At 49.2% G+C, this 25,123-nt stretch overlaps 2 protein-coding genes across 23 annotated transcripts; both read right to left on the reverse strand.

Moving 5' to 3' along the window:
- Positions 1 to 541: 541 nt before the first annotated feature.
- On the reverse strand, positions 542 to 6,006 carry LOC141735127 (E3 ubiquitin-protein ligase TRIM7-like). Of its 7 annotated transcripts, XM_074567629.1 has the most exons (8): positions 5,939 to 6,006; positions 3,361 to 3,811; positions 2,752 to 2,847; positions 2,438 to 2,668; positions 2,302 to 2,324; positions 1,797 to 1,921; positions 1,537 to 1,596; positions 549 to 1,223 (listed from the first exon to the last, which is right to left on the reverse strand). In XM_074567629.1, the coding sequence occupies exons 1-8, from the start codon at positions 6,001 to 6,003 to the stop codon at positions 691 to 693; spliced, it is 1,584 nt and encodes a 527-aa protein (XP_074423730.1). In that variant the 5' UTR covers positions 6,004 to 6,006; the 3' UTR covers positions 549 to 690. The 7 variants fall into 7 exon arrangements, with proteins under 7 accessions (XP_074423733.1, XP_074423732.1, XP_074423731.1 ...); XM_074567632.1 differs by lacking the exons at positions 2,302 to 2,324; positions 5,939 to 6,006 and adding an exon at positions 5,423 to 5,863 and having other exon boundaries at positions 542 to 1,223; positions 1,797 to 1,953; positions 2,438 to 2,602; XM_074567631.1 differs by lacking the exons at positions 2,302 to 2,324; positions 5,939 to 6,006 and adding an exon at positions 5,423 to 5,862 and having other exon boundaries at positions 542 to 1,223; positions 1,797 to 1,953; positions 2,438 to 2,620.
- Positions 6,007 to 6,137: 131 nt separating this feature from the next.
- On the reverse strand, positions 6,138 to 24,388 carry LOC141735146 (uncharacterized). Of its 16 annotated transcripts, XR_012584658.1 has the most exons (45): positions 23,500 to 23,793; positions 21,353 to 21,413; positions 21,014 to 21,034; positions 20,729 to 20,749; positions 20,616 to 20,636; positions 20,509 to 20,529; positions 19,028 to 19,048; positions 18,482 to 18,502; positions 17,891 to 17,911; positions 17,596 to 17,616; positions 17,213 to 17,233; positions 16,948 to 16,968; positions 16,644 to 16,664; positions 16,433 to 16,453; positions 16,269 to 16,289; positions 15,989 to 16,009; positions 15,357 to 15,377; positions 15,222 to 15,242; positions 15,090 to 15,110; positions 14,537 to 14,557; positions 14,324 to 14,344; positions 14,215 to 14,235; positions 13,940 to 13,960; positions 13,741 to 13,761; positions 13,249 to 13,269; positions 12,831 to 12,851; positions 12,228 to 12,251; positions 11,840 to 11,860; positions 11,469 to 11,489; positions 11,348 to 11,368; positions 10,974 to 10,994; positions 10,656 to 10,676; positions 10,526 to 10,546; positions 10,131 to 10,151; positions 10,022 to 10,042; positions 9,858 to 9,878; positions 9,715 to 9,735; positions 9,566 to 9,586; positions 9,425 to 9,445; positions 8,934 to 8,954; positions 8,369 to 8,389; positions 8,227 to 8,247; positions 7,099 to 7,964; positions 6,600 to 6,974; positions 6,138 to 6,497 (listed from the first exon to the last, which is right to left on the reverse strand). XR_012584658.1 is itself a non-coding variant. In XM_074567701.1 (43 exons), the coding sequence occupies exons 2-43, from the start codon at positions 21,363 to 21,365 to the stop codon at positions 7,453 to 7,455; spliced, it is 1,368 nt and encodes a 455-aa protein (XP_074423802.1). In that variant the 5' UTR covers positions 21,366 to 21,413; positions 24,369 to 24,388; the 3' UTR covers positions 6,138 to 7,452. The 16 variants fall into 16 exon arrangements, 13 of the variants coding, with proteins under 13 accessions (XP_074423802.1, XP_074423796.1, XP_074423794.1 ...); XR_012584657.1 differs by having other exon boundaries at positions 6,138 to 6,974; XR_012584656.1 differs by having other exon boundaries at positions 6,600 to 7,964.
- Positions 24,389 to 25,123: the final 735 nt, after the last annotated feature.

Below are 25,123 nucleotides of genomic sequence, written 5' to 3' on the forward strand. Positions count from 1 at the left end.
CAGGAGGGTGGGACACTGGTCCAGGGGCGTTGGACGCTGGCCTGGGGGGTTGGGATGCTGGTTTTGGGGGGGGGGGGGGGGTCAGATGGTGGCCCAAGGGGGGGGGAGGGTGGTCCGGGGGGGGGGAGGGGGTGTCACAGGGTGGTCTTTGGGGGCGGGGGGGGGTGTCGGGTGCTGCCCCTGAGCCGCTCCCCTGGGCCCTTTGCTGCTTTAGTTATTATTTAATTAGTTTTAGGTTTATCGTTATTTACTCGTTACGAGGATCATTCCCCCCCCCCCCCCGCCCCCCCGTGACCGTGAGACCCAGCGCCGGGGGGGGGGGGGGGGCTGTGGGGGGGGTCAACGGGGTGAACAAGAAGGGGGTTGGGGGGGGGGGGGGGCTTCAAGCATCGGGACACCCCCCCCCCCCCCCGCCCCGAGCTGTGCCCTGGCACCTTGGGGACCTCAGAGACCAGGGCAGGACGTGTGTGTCCCCCCCCTCGCTGTCCCCAATGCCCCCCCCCCCCCAAAGGCTTGGCCCCGGCAGCCGCCGCTAAACACGGCCGGGAAATACCGTATTTTTTTATTTGTATTATTTTTAAAGATTCTCTCGCCCCATCATTAAAAAACGCCAAGGCAAAAGGTGCGGAAGGAGCAGAAAATCCGTGTGTCCCCCCCCCCAAAAAAAACCCAAAAGGGTTGGGGTCAGGCTCAGGGGCAGAGGCGGAGGCGGGACCCTCTCCCCACCCAGAAGAAGGGGAAGACGCGCTCCCCCCCGAAAGCGGCGTTTCGGAAGGTAAAGAGGGGGGGCTGCCCCCCCCCCAGGGAAAAGGCCACTCGCCCCCCGTCGTAATCCAGGGCCACCCGCACCCTCCCCCCGCTTGCCCCGGGGGGGTCGTCGGCGGCGAAGGTGGTGGCGGCGACGGGGGAAGCGAAGGCGCGGTACCGGTTCCCGCAGCGTCCCAGGGCCCAGATCCCTTTCTCCGGTTGAAATTCCAGCCAACCTTTCCTGGGGACGGAGCCTCGGGCCACCCCCAGGGCCCAGGCGCCGTCTCCGGCCACCTCCACCTCCCACCAGCGTCTCCCCGTCGCGAAGCCCCGGCGGCCCAGGAGGCAGCGGGAGGCGTCGAAGCGCCGGGGGGTGGGGGGCGGATCCTGCCCCCCGTCCCTCCATCCCACCCCGCGGCGATCCCGGGACACCACCAGCCGGGCGTTGGCCGTGTCGGGGTCCAGAGTCACGAACGCTGCCGGGGACGGGGAGGAGAACGGTGACCTTGGGGGAGGACGTCACCTTCCCCCCCCCCAAAAACACCCAGCCCCGCTCCAGCCGGAGCGTCACGCGTCCGCGTGGGAGCGGAGATATCTCCACGTCTTCCCGCTCGGGAATGCTCTTCTCCGTGCTGGAGGACAGGGCAGAGCTCCTCCCCGGCTTGAGGAACCTCAACGCGAGCTCAGCCCCGCGGTTCCCAACCAGTTTTAAGCGCTCTTTGGGGCTAAAAATGACTTTTCCGGAGCCTTCCCTCCAAAAAAAAACCAAAAAAAAACCCAACCCTTCACCTTTTCCGTCTTCTCCTGGAGGCGCTCCTCCCTCTTTCTCCAGTTCAGCCAGCAAAGCGTCTGGGGGATGAAGAACAGAGGTTGGACATCACATTTCTCCAGCCGGGAATTCTGCTCGCTCTCGTGTCCTGCTGTGGTTTGTTTTGTTTTTTTTTTTTTTTTTTTTTTTTTTCTTGGGAAAATAGGAAAACCGGCAGCGGAGCGAGCCACCCCCCCTCCCTCGGCAGAGAAAACAGGGAGCGGCTCCGGCTCCAGGGTACCTTGGAATCTCCCCAGCGCCTCTCGGAGGACGTCGTTTTGGCGAGAGACGGCACGGAGCCTCCGCTCCAGGTCCAAGAAGGTCTCGGTCTCCGTCTCCGTCCTCCCCGCGCGGCCCGTCTCCCACCTGGACGCAAACCTGAGATACGGGACTACGTCCTGACGGGAGGAGATGCCGGGACCATCCCTCCTCCCCCCGCGCGGCGGTGGGCGAGGTGGCCGTCCCCGGAACGTCCCTCCGTCCCAGGCCACGCAGCTCTCTACGGGAGGACGTTTGGCTCCCCGTTGCCCTGGTGGCCAAGAGAAGCTCCAGTTTTCCGGTGCTTTCTCTCCCGGTGTCCCCACGCCGGGGTTCAGGGCCACCTTCTTGCCTCCACGCCCCTCCGAGCTCCGTTCCCAGCCCTGCCCGAGCTGCCAAAACTGTCCGGTTTTGTCCCAGAAACCACAAGGGTGCTGCGGGGAGCCCTCCCCCGGCTGCTGAGAGGTGGGTGCTGGAGGAGCACGAACCTGCCCACGGAGCTCCGGGCGTCCTGGGGCGGAAAGAGAGAGCGAAGAGCCTCAGTTTCCCACCCAAAACTGGGGGAAGGCTCCGAGCAAGGCGACGTCGGACCCTCTCCCGTCTCGCCCGGTGGAGCATCCGGACCTGCAGGAACCCGCCCGGGGGTTGCTCGAGCTTCTTCTCCGTCTCGCAGACGAGGACGTCGAGGAGCGAAATCTCCCCCGAGATCCTGGTCTCCTCTTCCTCCCGCTTCCTCGTCGCCTCCCTGCCCAGCTCTCCCAGCCCAGCCAAGAGGACGAGCTCTTGGTCCTTCAGAAACCGGCGCAGCTGCCGGAATTCCGACACAACCTTCTGCCGCTCGGCCTCCGTCCGCGTCTGGGGGACGTGGGTGGACACCACCATGGACCGACGCCGGCCCGGCACCTCCGGCTTTTGGTGGCAACCAAGAAGCTACTTACCAAAAACTCCCGGAATCGCCTCTCTCCGCTCGTTTTCACGCCCAAAAGCTCCTCCCTTCGCTTCTTGAGCTTCTCCAGGTCACGGCGTGTTTGCTCCTGGAAGACGAAAAAACGGACTGGGAGGGTGGGGAAGTGGGTCTAGAAGCGGGGAAGGGGCGGGATGCTTGGGAACACACCCCCGTTTTGGGAAACACTTCCCGATTTGGGGGGGGGGAAAAAAATTAAATAAATAAATGGCAAGGTGGGCGAGGAGGACGGAGAAGACACGGGGGGAGGAGAGGGGGAGCCACTTTCATTCTCGCATGAAATCGATCGGAAAATACCCGTCGACCGATTCGGGGCTTAGTCTGAAAATCAGTATTTTTTTCATATTTTTAGCCAAAAAGAGGTTTTGTTTTTTTTTTTTTTTTTTCCTAGCTCTCCCCAATTATTGCCGTCTATTTATTTTCACGGGGCGGGGGGGAAGAAAATAACAGCCCCCGAGAACTTCCCAGCTGGCTCGAAGCCTGCGAGCCCGAGACGCTCAAAGAAACCTGAGAATCCCTTAAATTGGTCGGAAAAAACACAAATTCAGCAAAGGCCCAACCCAAGCTCGGTCGCGGACCTGACCTCGTCCTCCCGGGCAGGTTCCTCTGCGTGGGCCGCGGTGGGACCTCCACCAGCCCTTGGTCCGTCACGGCTGGAGCCAGACGCTTTCGCAGCAGCCTCGGAGGCGACCGTCCCCCTGCGCCAGGAGCAGAGATGGGTCTTCTCCTCCCTCCCGCCTTCCAGCCCCAAGAGCTTCAGCTTCTCCTCTAAACGCTCCAAGCGCAGTTTGGGTTGGAAATTCCCTTTCCTGAGCCGGCTTCGGTGGCCAACTGCTTCGGCATCTCCAAGTCTTCCTCGCTCCGGCCAGGATCGGGTCGTCCCACCTCCGCAGACGGTGGGGTCGGAGCCCAGGTGGGCAGGGTGCTGTGGGACGGTGCGGTGGGTGCTGTCTTCTCCTCCTTCCCCTGCTCTAGATGAACCGGAGGCCATGGCAGCAGCTCCTCCAGCCTCTCGTTCCTCTTCCCCTTGGTGCCTGCAAGCGAGGGAAGATAGAAAAGGTCTCAGCGTGGGTGGAGGAAGGAGGAGCGGTGGAGGTGGCCTCATGTCTCCTAGAGAAGCGTAGAGAGGAGGAGAAGGTCTCGTCTCTCCTAGAGAAGGGGAGGAGGAGAAGGTCTCGTCTCTCCTAGAGAAGGGGAGGAGGAGAAGGTCTCGTCTCTCCTAGAGAAGGGGAGGAGGAGAAGGTCTCATCTCTCCTAGAGAAGGGGAGGAGGAGAAGGTCTCATCTCTCCTAGAGAAGGGGAGGAGGAGAAGGTCTCGTCTCTCCTAGAGAAGGGGAGGAGGAGGAGGTCTCATCTCTCCTAGAGAAGCCTAGAGAGGAGGAGAAGGTCTCGTCTCTCCTAGAGAAGAAGAGGAGGAGAAGGTCTCGTCTCTCCTAGAGAAGAAGAGGAGGAGAAGGTCTCATCTCTCCTAGAGAAGAAGAGGAGGAGAAGGTCTCATCTCTCCTAGAGAAGGGGAGGAGGAGAAGGTCTCGTCTCTCCTAGAGAAGGGGAGGAGGAGAAGGTCTCATCTCTCCTAGAGAAGAAGAGGAGGAGAAGGTCTCATCTCTCCTAGAGAAGAAGAGGAGGAGAAGGTCTCATCTCTCCTAGAGAAGAAGAGGAGAAGGTCTCATCTCTCCTAGAGAAGGGGAGGAGGAGAAGGTCTCATCTCTCCTAGAGAAGGGGAGGAGGAGGAGGTCTCATCTCTCCTAGAGAAGAAGAGGAGGAGAAGGTCTCATCTCTCCTAGAGAAGAAGAGGAGAAGGTCTCATCTCTCCTAGAGAAGGGGAGGAGGAGAAGGTCTCATGTCTCCTAGAGAAGGGGAGGAGGAGAAGGTCTCATCTCTCCTAGAGAAGGGGAGAAGGTCTCGTCTCTCCTAGAGAAGGGGAGGAGGAGAAGGTCTCGTCTCTCCTAGAGAAGGGGAGGAGGAGAAGGTCTCATCTCTCCTAGAGAAGAAGAGGAGAAGGTCTCGTCTCTCCTAGAGAAGGGGAGAAGGTCTCATCTCTCCTAGATGTTCATTCGAGGAGGACGTTAATTTGAGGAGGGGATGAACTGCCCTCTCGCAAGCCTTGGCCGTTAACGCCCATCTCTCGGCCATCGAGGGTTGTCTCGCCTACGTCCAAGCCTTCGTTGACATCTCAGGTTGGCGTCTCCGCTCCTGGGATGGCCAAAGGCGAAGGAACCAGCCTTCCCACCTGGTGGGAACTGCCGTTTTGTCCCCAAAACGTCCCCAAAATCTGCTCCCTGGCTGGAACGCGACCTGGTGTCCCCCCCTCAACGTCTCCTTCCCACCCTTCAAACACGGGCCAAAGCACTTCCCAGCAGCAGAACCCTCCAACGCTGCAGAGAAACCGTGTTGGAAGGCGTTTTTTTTATGTCTTCTCGCCGCTTTCCTTTTATTGGGAATTAATTTTAATCCACGGAAGCAGTGGAGGCAGAACCTGGAAGCGGGACCGAAGCGACGCGATCCGCCCCGCCCCCACCTTGAGAAATGGCACCCGAACTTCACAACCCTTCGTGTTTCCACGTGGAAAAACATCTCAGCGATGCCAAGGCGCCGCCGGTTCCCTCTGCCGGGACGTCCCCCACCGCCCCCAAAGAGGAACTCACCCGTTGGGTGGCAGAAACTCAAGAGCTTTGGGGATTTTTATCCAAGCGTGGGGTGATTCGGTCCCCGGGGCTCCTCTCCGGGAGCCGTCCCAGCTCGGAGCGGGATCACGCGGAGGACAGAGAGGAAAATATCAGCCCTATTTAAGGAAACGCGGGGAGGAATGCGCTGCCCGGTGGTGTCACCCTGCCAGGGACCGGCTCGCTTACGTCCCTCCGGGGATCAGTGGCCCCGGCGTGGATTTTTCCACCCGAGATAAAGCTCGGATTGAAAATACTTTCGTCGTTTTTAGCTACGGGATAAAATCTCGTTGGCGACCGACGCAACACTGGGACCATCCGAGCGCGGCCACCTCCCCGGGGGGGGGGTGTCACCACGTGCCTTGGCCATCACCGGGGGCCCAAAAATAAAGCTCTTGGGTCCTTCTCCCGCCCCACCCTACACCAGTGTCACCACAACTGGGGCAAAAATGAAGGGTTTTGGCCCGAAGAACTGCAGGAAAACACCCCCAAACCCACCGGGCGGAGACCCCGAGATGTTCTGGCCGTTGGCGGTGGGTGACCGCGTCCCTCCCCGATGGCATCAACACGACGGGATCCACCTCAAACGTCCCCCGTTTTTCGGAGGGCAGGTGGGGCGAGATGCTGCGAGGGGGCCGCGAAGGGGCCGGGAGGGCTCCACCTTCCACCGGCCGGAAAAAGAAACCGAATGCTCTGGGAGAGTCTCAAGGGGTTTATTGTCAGCCGGGAACCCCCCAGTTGGTCGTCCCACGGACGGGGCAGAGAGACGAGATTTCAGGTTTTAAGGTGGCCAAGAACCAGCAGGGATTAGAGAGGAATCAAGGAGCGTGACGGAAGCGCAGTGAGATGTCGCGAAAGGTGAAGACCGCGGTGTCCATCCCCCCCCAGCAGCTTCAGCGATGTCCCTCACCGTCCAGCAGAGCTGGCCCCCGGTGGGTCTCCAGCCCGGGCTTGAGATGAATCTGGCTCTAGAGCTCCCAGTACCTCACTGGAAGCTTTCGTGGCTGGTGCGAGCCTCTTCCAACCTCTTCTGGATGTCTGGCGCCCCAGGTTCCACCTGAGGGCATCACACCAGCTTGGTCTTGAGTTGGCTTCTATCTTCTCCCAAAGCCCGAGCTCAACTCGCGGACTCCGGCTAAACCAGCTGGAATAAAATCACCTGATTTGAGGCAAATTTCGTCCTGCCAGAGGACACGGCTGCGTCCAGCTCCGGTATGAAGGGCATCAGGAGCAACGCCTTGACCAGCAGCACAGTGGCTGGAGCATTTGGGGAGGAAACCTGTGGAGATGTGGCTACACGAAGCCGACGGCATTGACCAGGCGCCTTGGAGCTCCGAGGAAAGTCACGGAGGGTTTGCCACGTCCTTTGTTTAATCTCTTCCAAGCGTAGACTTCTCCAACCGTCGGCGAAGAGCGTCCCCCAACCGTCGGCGAAGAGCGACAGGCAGAGGGAAAGCACGATGTGCCTGTCCTATTTTGACATCTACGTCTGGACGAGACGAGGTGCCCCCCAGAAGAGCTTATTTCCTTCTGCCTACCATAAAAGTGGCTCAAGTGGTTGAAATCTACACGTCAACCACCAACTGAGGAGAAGAAAACGCTGGGGGGAGCCTGGACTCACAACTGGAGCGACGTGGGCAGCGGGACGGGTGACTTACCCTGGTGCCCACCTCTCTCCATCAACCGAAGGAGGAGCCTACGCCTCCCTGCAGGTCACCTGACGTTCCTGCAGGTTGGAACTGCAACGATGGGACGTTGGGTTGAGGTTGGGCAGATCTTCTGCCGCCCCGAGGACACGCGAATGGGCTGCTTTTCCTTCAACGACGACGGTTGGAGCACTCGACTGGGAATTGGGGAGCTCTTCCCGGGAGCGTTCCTCTCTCCTGCTGCTCTTTAACCACCAACCTGTTGGTGTCGGGATGGAGAAAGGCGTTGCCACCACCCCTCCTGCCCCCTCAAGCCACCTGCTCACCGCCGGTGCCGCGTTCTCGGCGCGAGGAGGACGGCCAGGGTCATCGGACCAGAGAGATGGAACCCAGCTCCACCCAAAACCACGGCCGGATCCGCTCCCCGGCGAAAGAAGCCGGAGGAAAAGTGAAGATGGGGATTTTGTTCTCCACGTCGTAAAAGGCCACCTCTCCCCACTCGTAGTCGAGGGAGACGCGGATCTTCTTGGGGACCCGCGGCAGGTTGAGGAGGGTCGGAGGGGAGGTGAGGGCGCGGTTCTGAAAGCCCCATTGCTGCACCGCCCAAATGCCTTCCTCGGGATTGAAGCCGATGGGTCCCTTCCTCCGCAGGGACTCTTTGGTGACCCCGATGGCGCAGTACTGTCCCTCGGTGAGGTCCACCACCCAACAGTGTCTCCCGGAGGTGAAGGCTTCGCAACCCAAGACGCAAGGGTCGGCGTCGAAGCGCTCGGGGCTGTCGGGAGACTCCCGGAGAACGTATTCCCACCTGACGCTCTTCAGATCCTTGGAGAGGACCAGGCGGGGGTGGGCCGTCTCCGGGTCCAGCGTCACGTTTGCTGTGGAATTGGGGGAGGAAGGGGGCAAAAAAAAAAAGGGGGCGAAAAAGAGAATTAAACTTATTGAATTTTAAATTCTTTCGTTTCGCCCAAGGACTGGTGTCGTCTTGGCCTTCTGTAGCTCAAGGGTCGGGAACTTGATGCGCGTTTCCCCACGCGACACCGTTCAGAAAGTCAGAATATCAAATCGTTTACCCATTTTTCTTCCTCTTCCCCTGCATTACTTACCCTTTTTTATTCCCTCTTCCCCGACATTACTTACCCATCTTTTCTTCCTCTTTCCCTAAAAAAAACCCAAAAAACGCAGAATGCAACGTTACTGACGGCGACGCAAACTTCCAGCCAAAAGCAAAAGTCGCGTTTGTCGACGGGAGGGAAAAAAAAAACCCCAAAAAAGCACTTACTGTGCTCCTCCATGCATTTGCCTTAAAAGGAAAAAAAAAAATAATTAATTAAAAAAAAAAAAAAACAACAAAAATGGAAATAAATTTAAAAATTTAAATAAGCTAAATAAAAATTTAAATAAAATTAAATAAAAATGCATATAAATTATATTAAGAATTCAAATTAAATAAAATTTAAAAGTGGCGTTGAATTAAATAAAAAAATAAATAAAATTTAAAAGCAGTGAAATTAAGAATTAATAACGTCTTTTTCAATTCCAAATGCCCCCAGTTGACACAAAGTTTTTATTTCCTTCCTTCCCCCCCCAAAAGCGTTTGTTTTTTTTCTCCCGTGGCGCGAGACGAAACTCTTGTGAAATGGGAGCGAACGGAGACTTGTGTCCGCGCCACGAATCCTCACTTCGGTTTCACCTTAGAAACGAGAGAAACGGGAGAATTTGGGCTACAATCGAGGGCATCGGTTGTGGAGTTTGCGGACAAAAAAAAATAAAAATATCTCCTAAAATGCCCCCAAAATCTCCCGCGTTTTTCGCCGCGCCGGAAGGGGAGGAAAAAGGCCACTCACGCGTTTTTGCTTTGTATTCCTCTGAAAAGAGAAAGGGGGAAAAAAATGGTTATTTTGTGTTTCGTGTCACGGCTTTCGGAGACCTTCTGGGCTCCCAAAGCAAAACTACGTGTTTCTGTGCCGGGCGACCGTCGCCGTTTGCATCGATTGTCACGGCATCGGTGACACGTGACCATCCGGGAACACAACGACGCAGCGCAATTATTAGAGATAAAACCCTAATACTTAATATAACGGAAAAATACTTAATATAACAGAAAAATACTTACTATAACGGAAAAATACTTTATGTAAAAATACTTAATATAATGAAAAAATACTTAGTTATTATATATATCTTATAGTTTCTCTCTACTTGATCTCCATTAGCGCAAGTTTCCATAAAATCCCCCAAAGCAGCTCAGAAAAAAGCACAAAAAACTAATTAAAAAAAAAAAAATAGGAGACAATCGCAGACTCCCGTATTTGTCTTTCCCTTCCAAGCGACTCACCCAGCTCTGCAGTGAGTTCGTCTGAAACGAAAGGAAAAAAGAAAGGATATTTTTGATTTTTAATTAAAAAAAAAAAAAAAAAATTTTTACCATCTTACAAAATCCCGACATTCACTTTTTGGGAAGGAGTTTCGTACTCACCAATCTTTCTATCGCGTTTTTCTAAATAAAGGAAAACGATACAATAAAAATTTGTTAGAACCTATTTTTTTCCCCCTTCCTATAAAAAATAATACGAAAATACAGACCGTAAACTGCGTTTTTTGGAAGGCAGAGAAAAAAATACTCACCGACTTCCGCAGACAGTTCATCTTAAAAGAGAAACACACCCCCCCCCAACCAATTTTCATTATTTTCACGATTAAAATGAAACTAAAAGTCATAATTCCCAGCGCCGAGCCCCGTGGGATTGGGGCGGCAGACGGACACCCACCGATTTTGGCATCACGTTCTCCTAAACATGGAAAAACAGGAAGGAAAAGGGGAAAAAAAAAAAAGAAAAAAGAAGTTATTCCTAATTAATCCTACCCAAACCAACTGAAATCTGAGATATTCGCAAAAATTTGATTTTTTTTTTTTTAAAAAAATCGGACTTACCCAGCTCTGCAGTGAGCTCGTCTACAAAGAGCGAAAGGAAAAGTGGTTTTCGTTATTAACGTGTTTTTTTTCCCCCCGTCCTAATAAAGGCAGAAGGAACGACACTTACCGATCCGTGCCCCCCGTTCCGCTGAAAAGAGGAAAAAAAGGGAAAAAAATAAAAAAAATTAACAGTTTCTCCCTTTATTTTTTGTGGGTTTGCATCATCTACAAATTGCAACTTGACAATTTCCCCCCGCAGTGTTGTTGTTATTAATAAAATCCATAATATAATAATTAATAATAATAATTATTATTTTTACTTGACCCATGATTTTTTTTTCTTCTAAACTGAGATTAAAAAAGAAACCACAAAATTCAAAACAACGTAAAAGAGCAACAGGGTGGCAGAAAAGAACATTAGGAGTGGAAAAAGAGACAGGAAGGGTGGAAAAAATGAAAATTAAGGGTGGAAAAAAATCAAATTAAGGATGTTAAAAAAAAAAAAAAAAAAAAAAGACTTACCAAGCTCTTCAGTGATTTCCTCTTAAAGGAAAGAAATAAATGAAATAATTAGGATTTCTGTGCCCAACTGGTTGAGGGGGGGCTGAAAAAAACTACGCCCCCAAAGCCGGGAAATGAGAACAAAACCCACCTATTTTTTTATCACGTTCCCCTAAAAAACAAGGGAGAAACCCAAGGTTAAAACCAATTCACGACGTCTCTGTTGATTTTATATCAGAGACAAGATTTTTCTCCCAAACGCCGCCTTCTTATCAGTAATTTTTAAAATTAATTCGATAATAGTTCTTTGAAATAATAATAATAATGATTTGAGATTTCATTTCCTGTTGGTTCTCGTTTCCCGCTGGTTTTTGTGACATCAACGTTTGATATATCCCAGCAACAAAGAAAACCTTCCAAAGAGCTTTTGTTAAAGGCTAAAAAGAGAAGAAATTAAATAATGACATACCGAGTTCTTCAGTGACTTTGTCTTAAGAGAGAGAAAAAACACGGATTTCCATTAGAATTCGGTTATTTCCCAGATATTTTCTCCTTCTCTACTATTATTCAATCCCTCTGCTATTAGAAGACCCAAATTTCCTCCACTTCTGCAGTTAAATTGTGGAGAAACGGAAAAAGCTGCTTCGGATGATGTAAAATTCAGGTTTTTTTTTTACATTTAAAAGTTTAAAATTTTAAAATTAAGATTTTCAGCGTTAAACTTTGCCGACGTTTGCGTCGCTCACTCGTCGTGACACGAGACCACAAATAACCCAAATTCAAGAGGAAAAACGGAGCGAAACGTCGGGCATTTGGTGTTGGCAAAGGAGGGAAGGGACTTACCAAGTTCTTCTGTGAGTTCGTCTGAAAAGAGGAAAAACAGAAAGTTTTCATCGCGCGTTTAAGGAGGATTCCGTCAAATCAAAAGGTTTTTCTGCCGTGGCAGGGAGAAAGCGACGCTCACCCCTCTCCAGGTCACTCTCCTCTGGGAACCAGAAAAGAAGGAGGGAAAAAATTAAATAGGGAAAAAAATAAACCGGAAAAAAAATTAATCAGAATTCTTATTAAAAAAAAAGAAGAGGGAAAAAATAAGTAGGAAAAAAAAATAAATCACAATTCTGACACGAAAAAGAGAAAAAAAAAAATCAGAATTCTTAGCCTCTATTATTTTATATTTATTATTTTATCGAATAATATCTGGAAGCTAATTAAATGGCATTTATAATCATACAAACTCATGGCATTTAACTCTTTTAAAGGAAAAAACCCCCAATCCAGCCCCGGCGGCCGAACGCGCGCGGAACCCGAGCCCTCCCTTTTCCTGTCGGATCTTACCCGGCTCCTCCGCGGCTCCGTCTGCAAAAGGAAGGAGAAGAATTAATTAATTTGGCGTCACCCGCCCCAGAACCGAGCGCTTTTTGTTTCGCCCCCAGAAGGCTTTTTTTAAAAAGAAAACGAAAAAGAATCAGAATTCCTATAGTTTTTGTTTCGGTCCCATAATTAAATTAGGTTTTTAGCCTCGAACCTTAACGGGGGATTTGTGCAGATATATATTTATATATTTATTTATTTTCATATACACACGTACGTACGCGGGCTTTTTTAATATATACACACACCTGAATAATTACAAATAAGGTATTATTATGAATAAAATGTTAAATAGAATTTTAAATCCCAACTTCCTGAATTGTTTTTGGAGGGGCAGGAAAAGCTCACTCACCCCCTGCCTCTTCCTTCCGCTCCTCTAATAGAGAGAGAAAGAAAAAAGGTGAAACGCAGGTTTTTGTTCCTTTTCTGCCCCAGAGCTTTAAACGGATTTTAATCTGGTTTTATTTTATTTTTAAAACTCGCCGCCGGCCCTTTATCCGTCTACCGCCACCGTTACGGCAAGTTCTGAGAAATTCGAGACGTTTGGAGAAAGCGCGAATTTTGAGACTTTTTTTTTCTCCAAATCGAGACGTTTGGAGAAAGCGCGAATTTTGAGACACTTTCTTCTCCAAATCGAGACGTTTGGAGAAAGCGCGAATTTTGAGACTTTTTTTTTCTCCAAATCGAGACGTTTGGAGAAAGCGCGAATTTTGAGACTTTTTTTTTCTCCAAATCAAGACGTTTGGAGAAAGCGCGAATTTTGAGACACTTTCTTCTCCAAATCGAGACGTTTGGAGAAAGCACGAATTTTGAGACATTTTCTCCTCCAAATCGAGATGTTTGGAGAAAGCGCAAATTTTGAGACATTTTCTCAAAATTTTGAGAAAAAAAAATCAAAAAAACCCCACCCCCAAAATCCCAAATCCACGTTGTGAAAGGAACAGAAGCGGCTTACCGAGCTCTTCCGTCAATTTTCCTTCAAAAGGAAAAAAAAAAAAAAACAACCAAATAAAATTGTTTGAATTGGTGTTTTTCCTTCCCGAGGAAGCCGGAAGGTGGGGCCGGGCCGGGGGGGAATTGAAGGCACCCGAAATCCTCCAGCGGGGGCAGATACTTTACGCCTCTTAACTTAATTTTAGCTATTTCTTTCTTTGATAAAGAACGCGAATTCCCATCCAGTAAAACGACACAGAGATTGAAATAAAATTTAAAATAATGAAACAAGACGTAAGTTAAAATAAAAATAAAAAATAAGCATAGAAGTAAAAAATTAAAATAATAAATGAAAGTTAGAAAAGTAAAATAAAGTGCTTGTCACCCCCCCCCACCCCACCCCGGCATCTAATTCCCCAGAAAACAGACGCAACACTTACGGATGAGGGCATCCTGCTTTCCTAAAAATGAAACAAACGGACAAACGGAAGAGAAATGAATAAACTCCCGCTTTTTCTCCAACCGTACGTTTTTAACTCGACATAAAGCCCGCCCGGGCAGCGCCGCCCGTTTACTTCTCTTTTCATTTCGGCAGCCCAAATTTTGCGGCCGTCGCTCCGCGGCAAGGGCGAGAAAAATAGATAAAAATCCGAGAGGAAAAAGATCAAACTGGCGCGAAAACCTCGCGAATCGGAACCGAACAGAAATTCTTCCGCTCATTTCATCGACTCCGCCAACAGGACGGAGAACTCTGGGGAGAGGAGCAGCTCTCCCCGATAATTTCCTGTAATTCCTGACCTCTTTCCCGGTGCATTTTCTCCAAATGTATCTATTTTTTGGAATTGTTAACAAAATCGAGTACCAGCACAGCTCAATTTAACGGATTCCGCTCACGAATTTTCGCTTTTTACGAATTCTCGCGTCCGACTTACGGATTTCCGAATCCCTCTCCTCTGCAAAGAGGAAAAGAAAAAAAAAAAAAAAAAAAAGGAATTATTAACAATTATTGGCGTTTTTTTTGGTTTTGATAAATGCCGGGGTAGCGGCATTTTGGGGTAAAAAAGGATGAAAAAGCAGCATCGGGGGCGCGCTGGAGGCTGGATTTAGGGCCGGGGAGGGGGAGGCACTTACCCAGCAGCTCGCGCAGCCGCCCTGGCAGCGAAGAAACACGCGTCAGGTGAAAAGAGAACTTTTTAACGCCGGAATTGTACTTTTTCTGCAGTTTATAATTGTATATTCGTAATAGAAAGCCATTACATTGTTCGTTTTAGTTGTCGTTTATAATTTATCGGTTTACAACGGAAGTTATACAGACGGTGTATAAATAATACATAAAAATAAATTCCAAAGGGTAATTCTCACAATTTAAAAAAAAAAAAAAAAAGGGGGGGGGAGGGGACACTTACGAATTTTTCGATTGCAGTCCCCTGGAAGAGAAACGGAAACAAACGATTATTCCAGCGCTCGGTGTCCGTCCCGATTTTGGATTTCGGAATTAACGGGAAAATGACTTACTGACGTCTGCAGTAAGTTCACCTGAAAAGAGAGGGGGGGGGGAAATATTAAAAAAATTTAAGACAATTTTTTAAGGTTTTCCTGTAAAAACGAGGGAACGGCTGGCGATTTCTGAGTCCAATTTCCTCCCAAGAAATTAAGCCAGAAATTTGCTGGGTGGAGAAATATATATATTAAAAAAAAAAAAAAAAAAAAAAGAATCATAAAACTTACCAATTTTTGTGTGCTGCTCGCCTAAAAATAAGCGGAAAAAAGATTAAACTTGTGCGTTATTTCTCACAATTTCTGCCTGTTTTCCCTCCGCTGCCATAATTTGGAACGCGAGCCAAGTTCCGCCCCAGCCCCCAACGTTTCTAATTATTTTGGGGTTTAAATTTCTCTGTTTCTGCCGTTACGGCGCTGGTTTTTCACCAGGTCGATGAAAAACGGGGAGAAGGGCAGAAAGAAATTTGGGGGTTGCTTTTAGAATTGCGTTTTTCTAAATGCAATTTAATTTTCTATCCCCCCGCCCCCCCCCCCAATTTAATTTTATTTTCCCCGCAATTTCATTCCCCCCAAATTTAATTTTTCCCCCAATTTAATTTTATTTCTTCCCCCAATTTAATTTTATTTCTTCCCCCAATTTAATTTTATTTCTTCCCCCAATTTAATTTTATTTCTTCCCAACAGCTTTATTTTTTCACAACTTTAATTTTTATTTTATTTTTTTTTTTGCATTTTTTTCCCCAATTGAATAAAAACCGCAAAAGGGAGGAAACGGACTTACCGAGCTCCACCGTAAATATCCCTTAAAACAGAAAATAAATTTAATTCCCCTCGGATTTTATTACCGGCAATTCCAGCACCTTTCGACGCCGTCAGCCCAACCAAACCCGGGGGAGGAGGAACTGGCACTTACTGATTGTCGCATCACATTTTGCTAAAAAAAAAATATATTGAAAATTAGAAAATAAAGGAAAATATCAGTTTTTAGGGCCTCTTGGCTGCCCCTTCCCCTTTTTTTCCCCAAAATACAGGCGGGGAAATGACTTACTGAGTTCTGTGGTGAGTTTCCCTAAAAAAAGGGAAAGAAAAGTCGATTTTAAACGGGTGTATTTTGCTCCTCTCGACAGCGTAAATTCTCCGCTTCAATCTCACGTACCTTACGTTCCGTCTAACGTATGACGTTGGTAATAAAAACGTAAGGCTCCGAGATAAAAAAAATCACGTTTTGTATTTTATGGCTTGACTTTTTTTTAACATAATGGCAAATTGTGAATTTTTTTCATAACGGCGAAATGCAGTTTTTATTTTTCCGTAATGACAACACGTGGATTTTTTTTCCTTCATAACAGCAAAATGCGATTTTTTTTTTTGCCATTATAGAAAAATGCGATTTTTTTTTTTTCCATAATGATGAAATGTGAATTTTTTTTTCGTAATGGCAAAACCCGATTATTTATTTTATTTTATTTTTTTTTTTACAATGGCGAAATGTGACATTTCGTTCTCGTGAGAAAAAGCACCAATGTTGGCGACGCTCCCATCGAGGGGCGCTACGAGGGGTTGCGTTCAGAAATACAGGGCGGGGGGGAAAGAAAAAAAAAAAAGAAAAAACTGTAGAAAAAAAATTTAAAAATCTCCACCTCGACCCCCCGCTTTCAGGCGTCAGGAGAAGGCACTTACGCAGCCTCGAGTCTCGGTCCCCTGAAGGAAAAAAAACCAGAGAGAAAGATTAAAATCCAGAATTTTTGTGGTTTTTCCCCCCGGACGACGCGTCTTGAAGCCAACAGCTCCACGACTTCCTGCTGCAAAGCTGATTTCCCTCATTTTTCTGATGATCTGAATTTGAAATTTGATTATTATTTTTTTTTTTTTTTTAAATGCAATAAAATCTGCATAAAATCCCGCAAAGATTTAATTAAAGTAATTCCCGCGGGAGGTTGTGGACACAACTCGGACTTACCGAGCAGCGCCGTGAGTCTGCCTTTGAAATTAAGCAAAAAAAAGGAAAAAAAAAAAAAAAAAATATCGGTATTAGATCAACACGACAAAAATTGACTTCAAAATAGAGGTTTTTAAGCCTAAACCCATCGTTTTTGTTCCAAAAGGAAAGAAAAAAGGACTTACGGACTTCTGCTGCGAGTTTGGCTGCAATGAGAAAAGAGAATATTTGTGTTTATTTGGGTTGAAACATGGGAAAAAAATTTAAAAAAATATATATATACACACACACACATATTCTTATTTGCCATTTTGCAAGGAGAGGGCATCGGGGGGCTCCTTCTGCCCCAAAACAAGGGGGTTTTACCCCAAAACCACAACAGCGAATGACACTTACTGATTTTTCTATCACGTTCCTCTGGAAAGAAACGGAGGGGAGGGAAAAAAAAGAGGCAGAAATTATTACTAAGAATAAACAAATGATTTCAAATAATGATATTTAATATAATTCTTAACATAAACCCGAAATATTAGTTAATATTTTCCCCAAATATTGCCTTTATGTTGATAATTACACTTCAAAATTATGCTTTTACGAATGTTTCTCGATCTACAAAAAGAAATCTTCCGGTTTTCAGCCCCAAATTCCCTCTCCAGTCCGGTTTCCGAGATAAAAGAGCATCCAAAGAGGAATTACTTACTGATTTTTTTATCGCATTCCCCTAAAAAGACCCAAGAAATAACCAATAAATACAGAGAAATATTTTGAAAGAACAGGTTTGTTAAGGAAATTTAAAAAAAAAAAAAAAAAAATTTAAAATAAGGTTTGTTGAGGAAGGAATCCCCCCCCAAAAGCCACCCGTCCCTAAAACGCCACAAAATACGCCATTTTTTATTTTTGTTATACTCGGCACTTTTGCATAATTAAAGAGAATTGTCATTTTAAGGAAATAAAAGCTTCCTTACCCAGCTCTGCTGCAAGTTTGCCTTAAATCAAAAGAAATAAATGAATATCAGCCTGAAATTGATTTTTATTTCTCCGCCGACGCGACCCCGGGTCAAGTTACGCTCTACGCGTTGGTGCTAATGAGATTAACGAGCCGGTCATTAAGAAGAGGGAAGGGATTGATGACAACAGCTCGATTGTAAGGAAAACTTCAGGAAAACCTAAGGAAAACTTCAGGAAAACTCACTTAAGGAAAACTTCAGGAATATATTTGAGATAAAGAGGCAACACGGAGCCAAACCGCCCAAATTTTGCATCTCGGCGCAACCCCAAAACCTCCCGGATGTTCCCCAAATAACTTACGAACCGGATCCGAAACACGCCGGAAAAAAATGACACTCACTGATTTTTCTATCGCGTTCCTCTAAAAGAGAAAAAAAAGGCGGTAAATAAAATAACAAGAAGTTAGAAGAACAAATTAAAATATCGGTGGTCAAGAAGCGCTCGCCACCCACCACCTGCCTCCAGATTTTCGTTTTATTGGCGATTTCCGCCTGAAATTACGCTTTTTTTAAAAAATTAGTTGACTTTTATTTCTCGCCCAGATTGGATTTGTGTGCGTCTGAGGGGGAAAAACCACTTTTCCCCCAAAAAAAACCCCCAGTGAACTGAAGATAGAAAGGAAAGAAACCACTCACCAAGCTCCGCAGTCAGATTGTCTAAAAATTGCGAAAAATGGAGAAAAATAAATACTGATTTTTCTCAAGAACCCCCGGGGACGCACCGTACCCTATTTTCCTTTCGTTGTTCAAAAAATTAAAGACATTTTTGCATCTAAGACTGGGCACATCTCCGCAGTTTGCAACGTTTACCATGAAAAATGGGACAAACGGGAACCGGAAAAAGGGATTTTTGCAGGATGTAAGTGTTTGGGAAGGATTCAGCCTCAACAGCCCCAAAACTCCGCCCGAGGCCGCCGGGCTTCGGCTCCGAAATTCCATTTATTCTCTTTACGGCGGCCTTCCTGGTTAAAGCAACCCGCAACCCACCCCCCCTTTTCTGTCATTTTTCTAAAAAAAATAGAAATTTAAAATTTATAAAAATTAATTTATTTTTTTACAGTAAAATTTCAAATAGCGATTTAAAGCGTTATTAAAGCGTGTCAAAAATTAGTGCACCTGTGCGCGTTTTTTTTTTTAAAAAACGGGCAAGAAAAATCAGCTAAAACACGCCTCAAAGCTATAAAAAAAAAAAAATATATATTTGATGGGCGGTGAATCACGACTTACCAATTTCTTCTGTAAGTTCACCTTAAAACAGAGAAAGAAATTGGGATGCGGGTTACAAAAGCGCTTGAATTCTTAACCTTACCCTTTAGACGTTTGGCTTTCAAATAAATAAGAAATAAAAGGGCAGAGCCCACGCGGGGTTCATGAAACATGACACGCCCTTATCAGAATGAATTAATCCAAGATTAAAAAAAAGCGATGCTTACCTATTTCTGTGTTTTGTGTCCCCCCCCACCAAAAAAAAGAGAAAAGAGATTAAAAAAAAAAAAATTAAATTATTTTTCACCGCTTCTATATATTCATTTTGTTCTTAATATTAAAGAGACCAAATCATCTCCGCTTCTTCTATTTATTTACAGGCGTTTCTCGTCAGTTTTGTTTTTAAGAACTTTTTCAATTCTGCGCTTTTTGAAGCCGAAATAGGTGAAACGGGCCCCGAGCGGCTGTCAGCGGCCCTGCCCAAAGCGCAAATACCGCGTCAAATACTTCATTTTCGCGTTTTAAAACACGGTACGCGTTTATAAAATCGGGAAGAAGGAGACTTACCGTTTTCTGTGTCGCATTCCTCTGCAAATTAAAAATAAAATTTAAAACGTTAAAATAGAAATTTTAAAAATTAAAAACTAAAATTAAAAATAAAATTAAAAACCACCGTCCCCATCCTTTTCCAGCCCCATCCCTCTCCCTCCATCTCCAGACCCATCCTTCCCTCCATCTTCGTCCATCTCCATCCGTCTCCGTCCATCTCTGTCCCTCCATCTCCGTCCTTCCCTCCACCTTCATCCATCTCCGTCCCTCCATCTCCGTCCTTCCCTCCATCTCCATCCACCCATCTCCGTCCTTCCCTCCATCTCCGTCCACCCATCTCCATCCTTCCCTCCATCTCCATCCACCCATCTCCATCCTTCCCTCCATCTCCATCCACCCATCTCCATCCACCCATCTCCATCCTTCCCTCCATCTCCATCCACCCATCTCCATCCTTCCCTCCATCTCCATCCACCCATCTCCATCCTTCCATCTCCATCCTTCCCTCCACCCATCTCCATCCTTCCCTCCACCCATCTCCATCCTTCCCTCCACCCATCTCCATCCTTCCCTCCACCCATCTCCATCCTTCCCTCCACCCATCTCCATCCTTCCATCTCCATCCTTCCCTCCACCCATCTCCATCCTTCCATCTCCATCCTTCCCTCCACCCATCTCCATCCTTCCCTCCACCCATCTCCATCCTTCCATCTCCATCCTTCCCTCCACCCATCTCCATCCTTCCATCTCCATCCTTCCATCTCCATCCTTCCCTCCATCTCCATCCATCTCCATCTCCATCCTTCCCTCCATCTCCACCCATCTCCATCTCCACCCATCTCCATCTCCACCCATCTCCATCTCCACCCATCTCCATCTCCACCCATCTCCATCTCCACCCATCTCCATCCATCTCGATCCCCATCCCTCCATCTCCACCCATCTCCATCTATCTCCATCCATCTCGATCCCCATCCCTCCATCTCCATCCATCCCCATCTCCACCCATCTCCATCCATCTCGATCCCCATCCCTCCATCTCCATCCATCCCCATCCCTCCATCTCCATCCATCTCCATCCCCATCCCTCCATCTCCATCCATGTCCATCCCTTCATCAACCTCCGTCCCTCCATCTCCATCTTTCCCTCCATCTTCATCCATCTCCATCTTTCCCTCCAACTTCATCCATCTCCATCCCTCCACCTACCTCCATCCCTCCATTCCTATCCCCATCCCTCCATCCATCTTCATCCATCTTCATCTGTCCACCTCCATCCCTCCAGCCACCTCCATCCCTCCAGCCACCTCCATCTCCAGCCCCATCCTTCCCTCCATCTTCATCCATCCACCTCCATCCCCATCCCCATCCCTCCGGGTACAAACCGAAAACCCGAAGGCTCACTTCTGCTTTACCGCGCCCATCCTCTACACAGAGGAACCTTTCCCATTCCCAGCAGCACCAAACCCCCCCCAAACCCCCCCAAACCTCGCACTTACCGAGTTCCGTGTCGCTTTCTTCTAAAGAAAATAAAAAAGAAACACCTGCAGAGACGCGGCGGCGGTCGCTAACGCTGGCGCCGCGGAAACACGGGCAAATGACTTACCGAACTCTTCCGTTAACTTCCCTGCACACAAAATAACGTTAATTCAAGCTTTGAGCAGCAAATTTTTAACCATCGAGGGAAAGGGAAAAAAAAAAAAAAAAAATGACACTTACGGATTTTTGCATCCCATTCTTCTGAAAAAAGAGACAGAGAGAGAATTTAGCCCCCTCCTGGGGGTGGTTTTTTGTTCGCACAGTACGATTTATTTTAAAAAATGATTATTTTTTTTTTCACCCTTTGTCGACCACAACGTTCCCAAAATTACAGCGGTTATGAGTTGAGGTGGTGTAGAATTTATGAGTTTAAATAATCCGCGCCCCCGGCCGAGAAAGGCCATGGAAAACGCGTATCAATGAGACTTGTTTTGATGGAAAAAGGCAGAAAAAGAAATCACTTACCGAGATCGGCGTTCCTTTTCCCTTAAAAAGAAGAAATAAAGGGAAAAAAATATAAACAAACAGGTAAATGTTTTTTTGCGGCGGGTATAACCAGAGCGGCTCATCCCTTGCGACTTAAACAATTAATATTATTTTCCTGACGGAGCACAACTTGTTAACGGCCCAGAAAAGCATCCAACCAAAACCACCGAGAAACCAGCCCAAAATCAGGCAGAGCGAGGACCCGACCCCCCCCGGCCCGGCAAAGTCGGGTGCCAAAGGAGCCGGGGCTCAGCAGGGACTTTGTTTTCTATATATTTTGAATCTGTAGAATATAAACATAAGTGTAGTTGCCCCTACCTGACTCCATCATCCCCTTGGCTTCCCAACTGGAAGCGCCTCCAAGAGCTTCGTCAACCTGCTGGGACGAGAGGGAAGGTCGTTCAAACATCGTTCCCAGGGACAACCAGACCTTACAAAAAAACGCATTTTCTGGGGAAAAAATGCCAACACCCGGAATATTTTACCCATGTGAGTAAACACAATGAGGGAAAAATCCACGGAGGGGCTTTTCCCCCAGTTTTTCCCCACTATTTGAGACGTTTTTTGGTCTACAGGTGGAAAAAAGAGAGCTCTAGTGGGAGTTTTTTCTTCCTAAATCACTCAAAGTGGCCGGGGAAATCGTTATAATTTGTGCGTGGCTGATCCTGCCCGTGTCCTCAGCGTGCCTGGAGCTGCGGAAAGGCAAAAAGAGGTCCAAAAGATGGGAAAAAGCATCGGAAATGGAACGCCAGAACGTTTATTGCGCGTTACATTAACGACTTCCATACATTGCAGGGTCTCCAAGGAGCTACATTGGACGGACGCTGTTGTAAGGACCTCGATTCCCAGAGAAAGAGGCAAACTCAGCCGGGACGGTGGCCCCGGGTATTTCGGGAGGCTGTTTTGGGGGAAAAGAAGGGGGGGGGGAAAAGAAGGGGGGGGGGAAAAGAAGGGGGGGGGGAAAAGAAGGGGGGGGGGAAAAGAAGGGGGGGGGGGAAAAGAAGGGGGGGGGGAAAAGAAGGGGGGGGGGAAAAGAAGGGGGGGGGGAAAAGAAGGGGGGGGGGAAAAGAAGGGGGGGGGAAAAGAAGGGGGGGGGGAAAAGAAGGGGGGGGGGAAAAGAAGGGGGGGGGGAAAAGAAGGGGGGGGAAAGAAGGCGGGGGGAAAGAAGGCGGGGGGAAAGAAGGCGGGGGGAAAGAAGGGGGGGGGAAAGAAGGGGGGGGGAAAGAAGGGGGGGGAAAGAAGGGGGGGGAAAAGAAGGGGGGGGGAAAAGAAGGGGGGGGAAAAGAAGGGGGGGGAAAAGAAGGGGGGGAAAAGAAGGGGGGGAAAAGAAGGGGGGGGAAAGAAGGGGGGGGAAGGAAGGGGGGGGAAAGAAGGGGGGGGAAAAGAAGGGGGGGAAAAGAAGGGGGGGAAAAGAAGGGGGGGAAAAGAAGGGGGGGGAAAGAAGGGGGGGAAAGAAGGGGGGGGAAGGAAGGGGGGGGAAAGAAGGGGGGGGAAAAGAAGGGGGGGAAAAGAAGGGGGGGAAAAGAAGGGGGGGAAAAGAAGGGGGGGGAAAAGAAGGGGGGGGGAAAGAAGGGGGGGGGAAAGAAGGGGGGGGGAAAGAAGGGGGGGGAAGAAGGGGGGGGGAAAGAAGGGGGGGGAAAGAAGGGGGGGGAAAGAAGGGGGGAAAAGAAGGGGGGGGAAAGAGGGGGGGGGAAAGAAGGGGGGGGGAAAGAAGGGGGGGGAAAAGAAGGGGGGAAAAGAAGGGGGGGGAAAGAGGGGGGGGGAAAGAAGGGGGGGGGAAAGAAGGGGGGGGAAAGAAGGGGGGAAAAGAAGGGGGGGGAAAGAGGGGGGGGGAAAGAAGGGGGGGGGAAAGAAGGGGGGGGGAAAGAAGGGGGGGGAAGAAGGGGGGGGAAAGAAGGGGGGGAAAGAAGGGGGGGGAAAGAAGGGGGGGGAAAGAAGGGGGGGGAAAGAAGGGGGGGGGAAAGAAGGGGGGGGAAAGAAGGGGGGGGAAAGAAGGGGGGGGAAAAGAAGGGGGGGAAAAAGAAGGGGGGGGAAAAGAAGGGGGGGGAAAAGAAGGGGGGGGAAAAGAAGGGGGGGAAAAGAAGGGGGGGGAAAAGAAGGGGGGGAAGAAGGGGGGGGAAGAAGGGGGGGGAAGACAAGGGGGGGGAAGACAAGGGGGGGGGAAGACAAGGGGGGGGAAGACAAGGGGGGGGGAAGGGGGGGGGAAAAAGGGGGGGGGGAAAGGGGGGGGGAAAAAAGGGGGGGGAAAAAAGGGGGGGGGGAAATCCACGCGGAACACCGCTACGTTTTACTCCCGATAAACCAGGATCGTTTCGTTCCGGCTCTTTCCAGCCGCCGCCAAGGGATCGCGTTTCTCCCGGCTTTCGAGACGCGGCCGGACCGACGGCCGGGAATAGAACACCCGCAAATTACGCTGTTCTTATGGAAAAATAAAAATAATAATAACAAAAAAAAAAAAGCCTTACCGAGACCTGCTGTCGATTTTCCGGAACCGGGGCCGTTTTAGGGCGACGGGGGGGGGGGTTGTCTGCGGCGGAGATTTTTGGCAGGTTTTGGGGAAAAGCGATACCCCCCTGACTCATCCGTAGGGAGCTGGAAGAGCCTAATTTTAGCCGGATTAAATGCCGAGGGGGAGGGTTGGAGGATCCCTAAATAGCCCTCGAGGATTTTGGATGCAGGACAATCCCGAGCGGCTCCTCTTTGGGTAAAAGTCTTCCCTCTCCGAAGGGATCCAGCACCCGTTTCTGGTTTGATTTATCCTAAAATAAGGAGAGACGCGGGAAAACCTTGTGCTTTTCTCCTGGGTTTTTTTTGTGTTTCCTGCCCACCAGGACTGAGGGAGAGGGAAGGAGAGAGGGGAAACCTCCTGCCCCGGACGGGATTTCTCATCGCTTTGGGTTATTTTAAAAAATCACGAGACGCATCTGCCTCTCGCCGCGCATCTCAGCTCTCAAAAGATATATAGCGGAGCAAGCTCTCCGCTCCCCCCGTCGCCATGAGACAAATCTAAAAATTAAATTTATTTTCATTTACCGAAGGAAAAAGAATTATTTATTTATTTTATTTTTATTTTTTCAAAGCTCTGCAACAAGTTTTCCTTAAAACAGACAAATACGCATTAAAACGCGGACCTCTCCCACGGATACATCCCCAGAAAACTCATCGTTCGCTACTTAATCCTGGTTTAAAGCAGCATGAAATTAGTTACGACCCAAATTGGGGCAAATATCCAACTCGAGAGGAGCGTTCCGGGCTCGGCTTCGGCAAAGGGGCACTTCCCACCCCAGAAATAAGGAGAAAACGGGTTAAAACCCCCCCCAAAAACCCAACTTACTCAGAGGCTTGGAGAAGTCGATGCCGGTTTCTGAACCCGAAGGAGCGGGACGGGGGTATTTTTGCCGGGAGAGCCACGGTTTTATTTTAAAGGCCGAAAATTAAGGATTTAAGGATGCGCGGGCGACGCGGGAGGTTCAGAGGGGCCTCCTCCAGCTCCAAAGGCCACGGGGCTGAGGGAAAAGGGGCTGTGACCCTGCTGGAAAAGGGAATTTTCCCCCCGGGGGAAAAAAAAAAAAAAAAAAAAAAAAAAAGAATGTTACATGGGGAACCCTGATTTTTCAGCTGTGAAAAGATGCCCCCCCCCCGGACCCCCCGTGTCCTCACAAACCCCCCTACCAGCCCCCCCCAAAGCCCTCCCTGTCCCCCAAAAACCTCCCTACAAACCCCCAGGACCCTCTTTGTCCCCCCCAGACCCCCCCAGAGCCCCCCAGGACCCCCCCCGTCCCCCACAAACCCCCCCACCAGCCCCCCAAAGCCCTCCCCTGTCCCCTCCAACCCCCCCAGGACTCACCCTGTCCCCCAAGACCCCCCCACCAGCCCCCCAAAGCCCTCCCCTGTCCCCTCCAACTCCCTAGGACCCTCCCTGTCCCCCCCAAACGCTCCCACCAGGTCCCAGGACCCTCCTTGTCCCTCACAACCCCCCCCAATGTCCCCCATAACCCCCACACAGCCCCTCCTGTCCCCCCAGGACCCTCCCTGTCCCCCAAGACCCCACCACCGGCCCCCCAGCGCCCTCCTTGTCCCCCACAAACC

The sequence above is a fragment of the Larus michahellis genome, chromosome 29 (genome assembly GCF_964199755.1).
Source record: "Larus michahellis chromosome 29, bLarMic1.1, whole genome shotgun sequence".
Lineage (NCBI taxonomy): Eukaryota > Metazoa > Chordata > Aves > Charadriiformes > Laridae > Larus > Larus michahellis.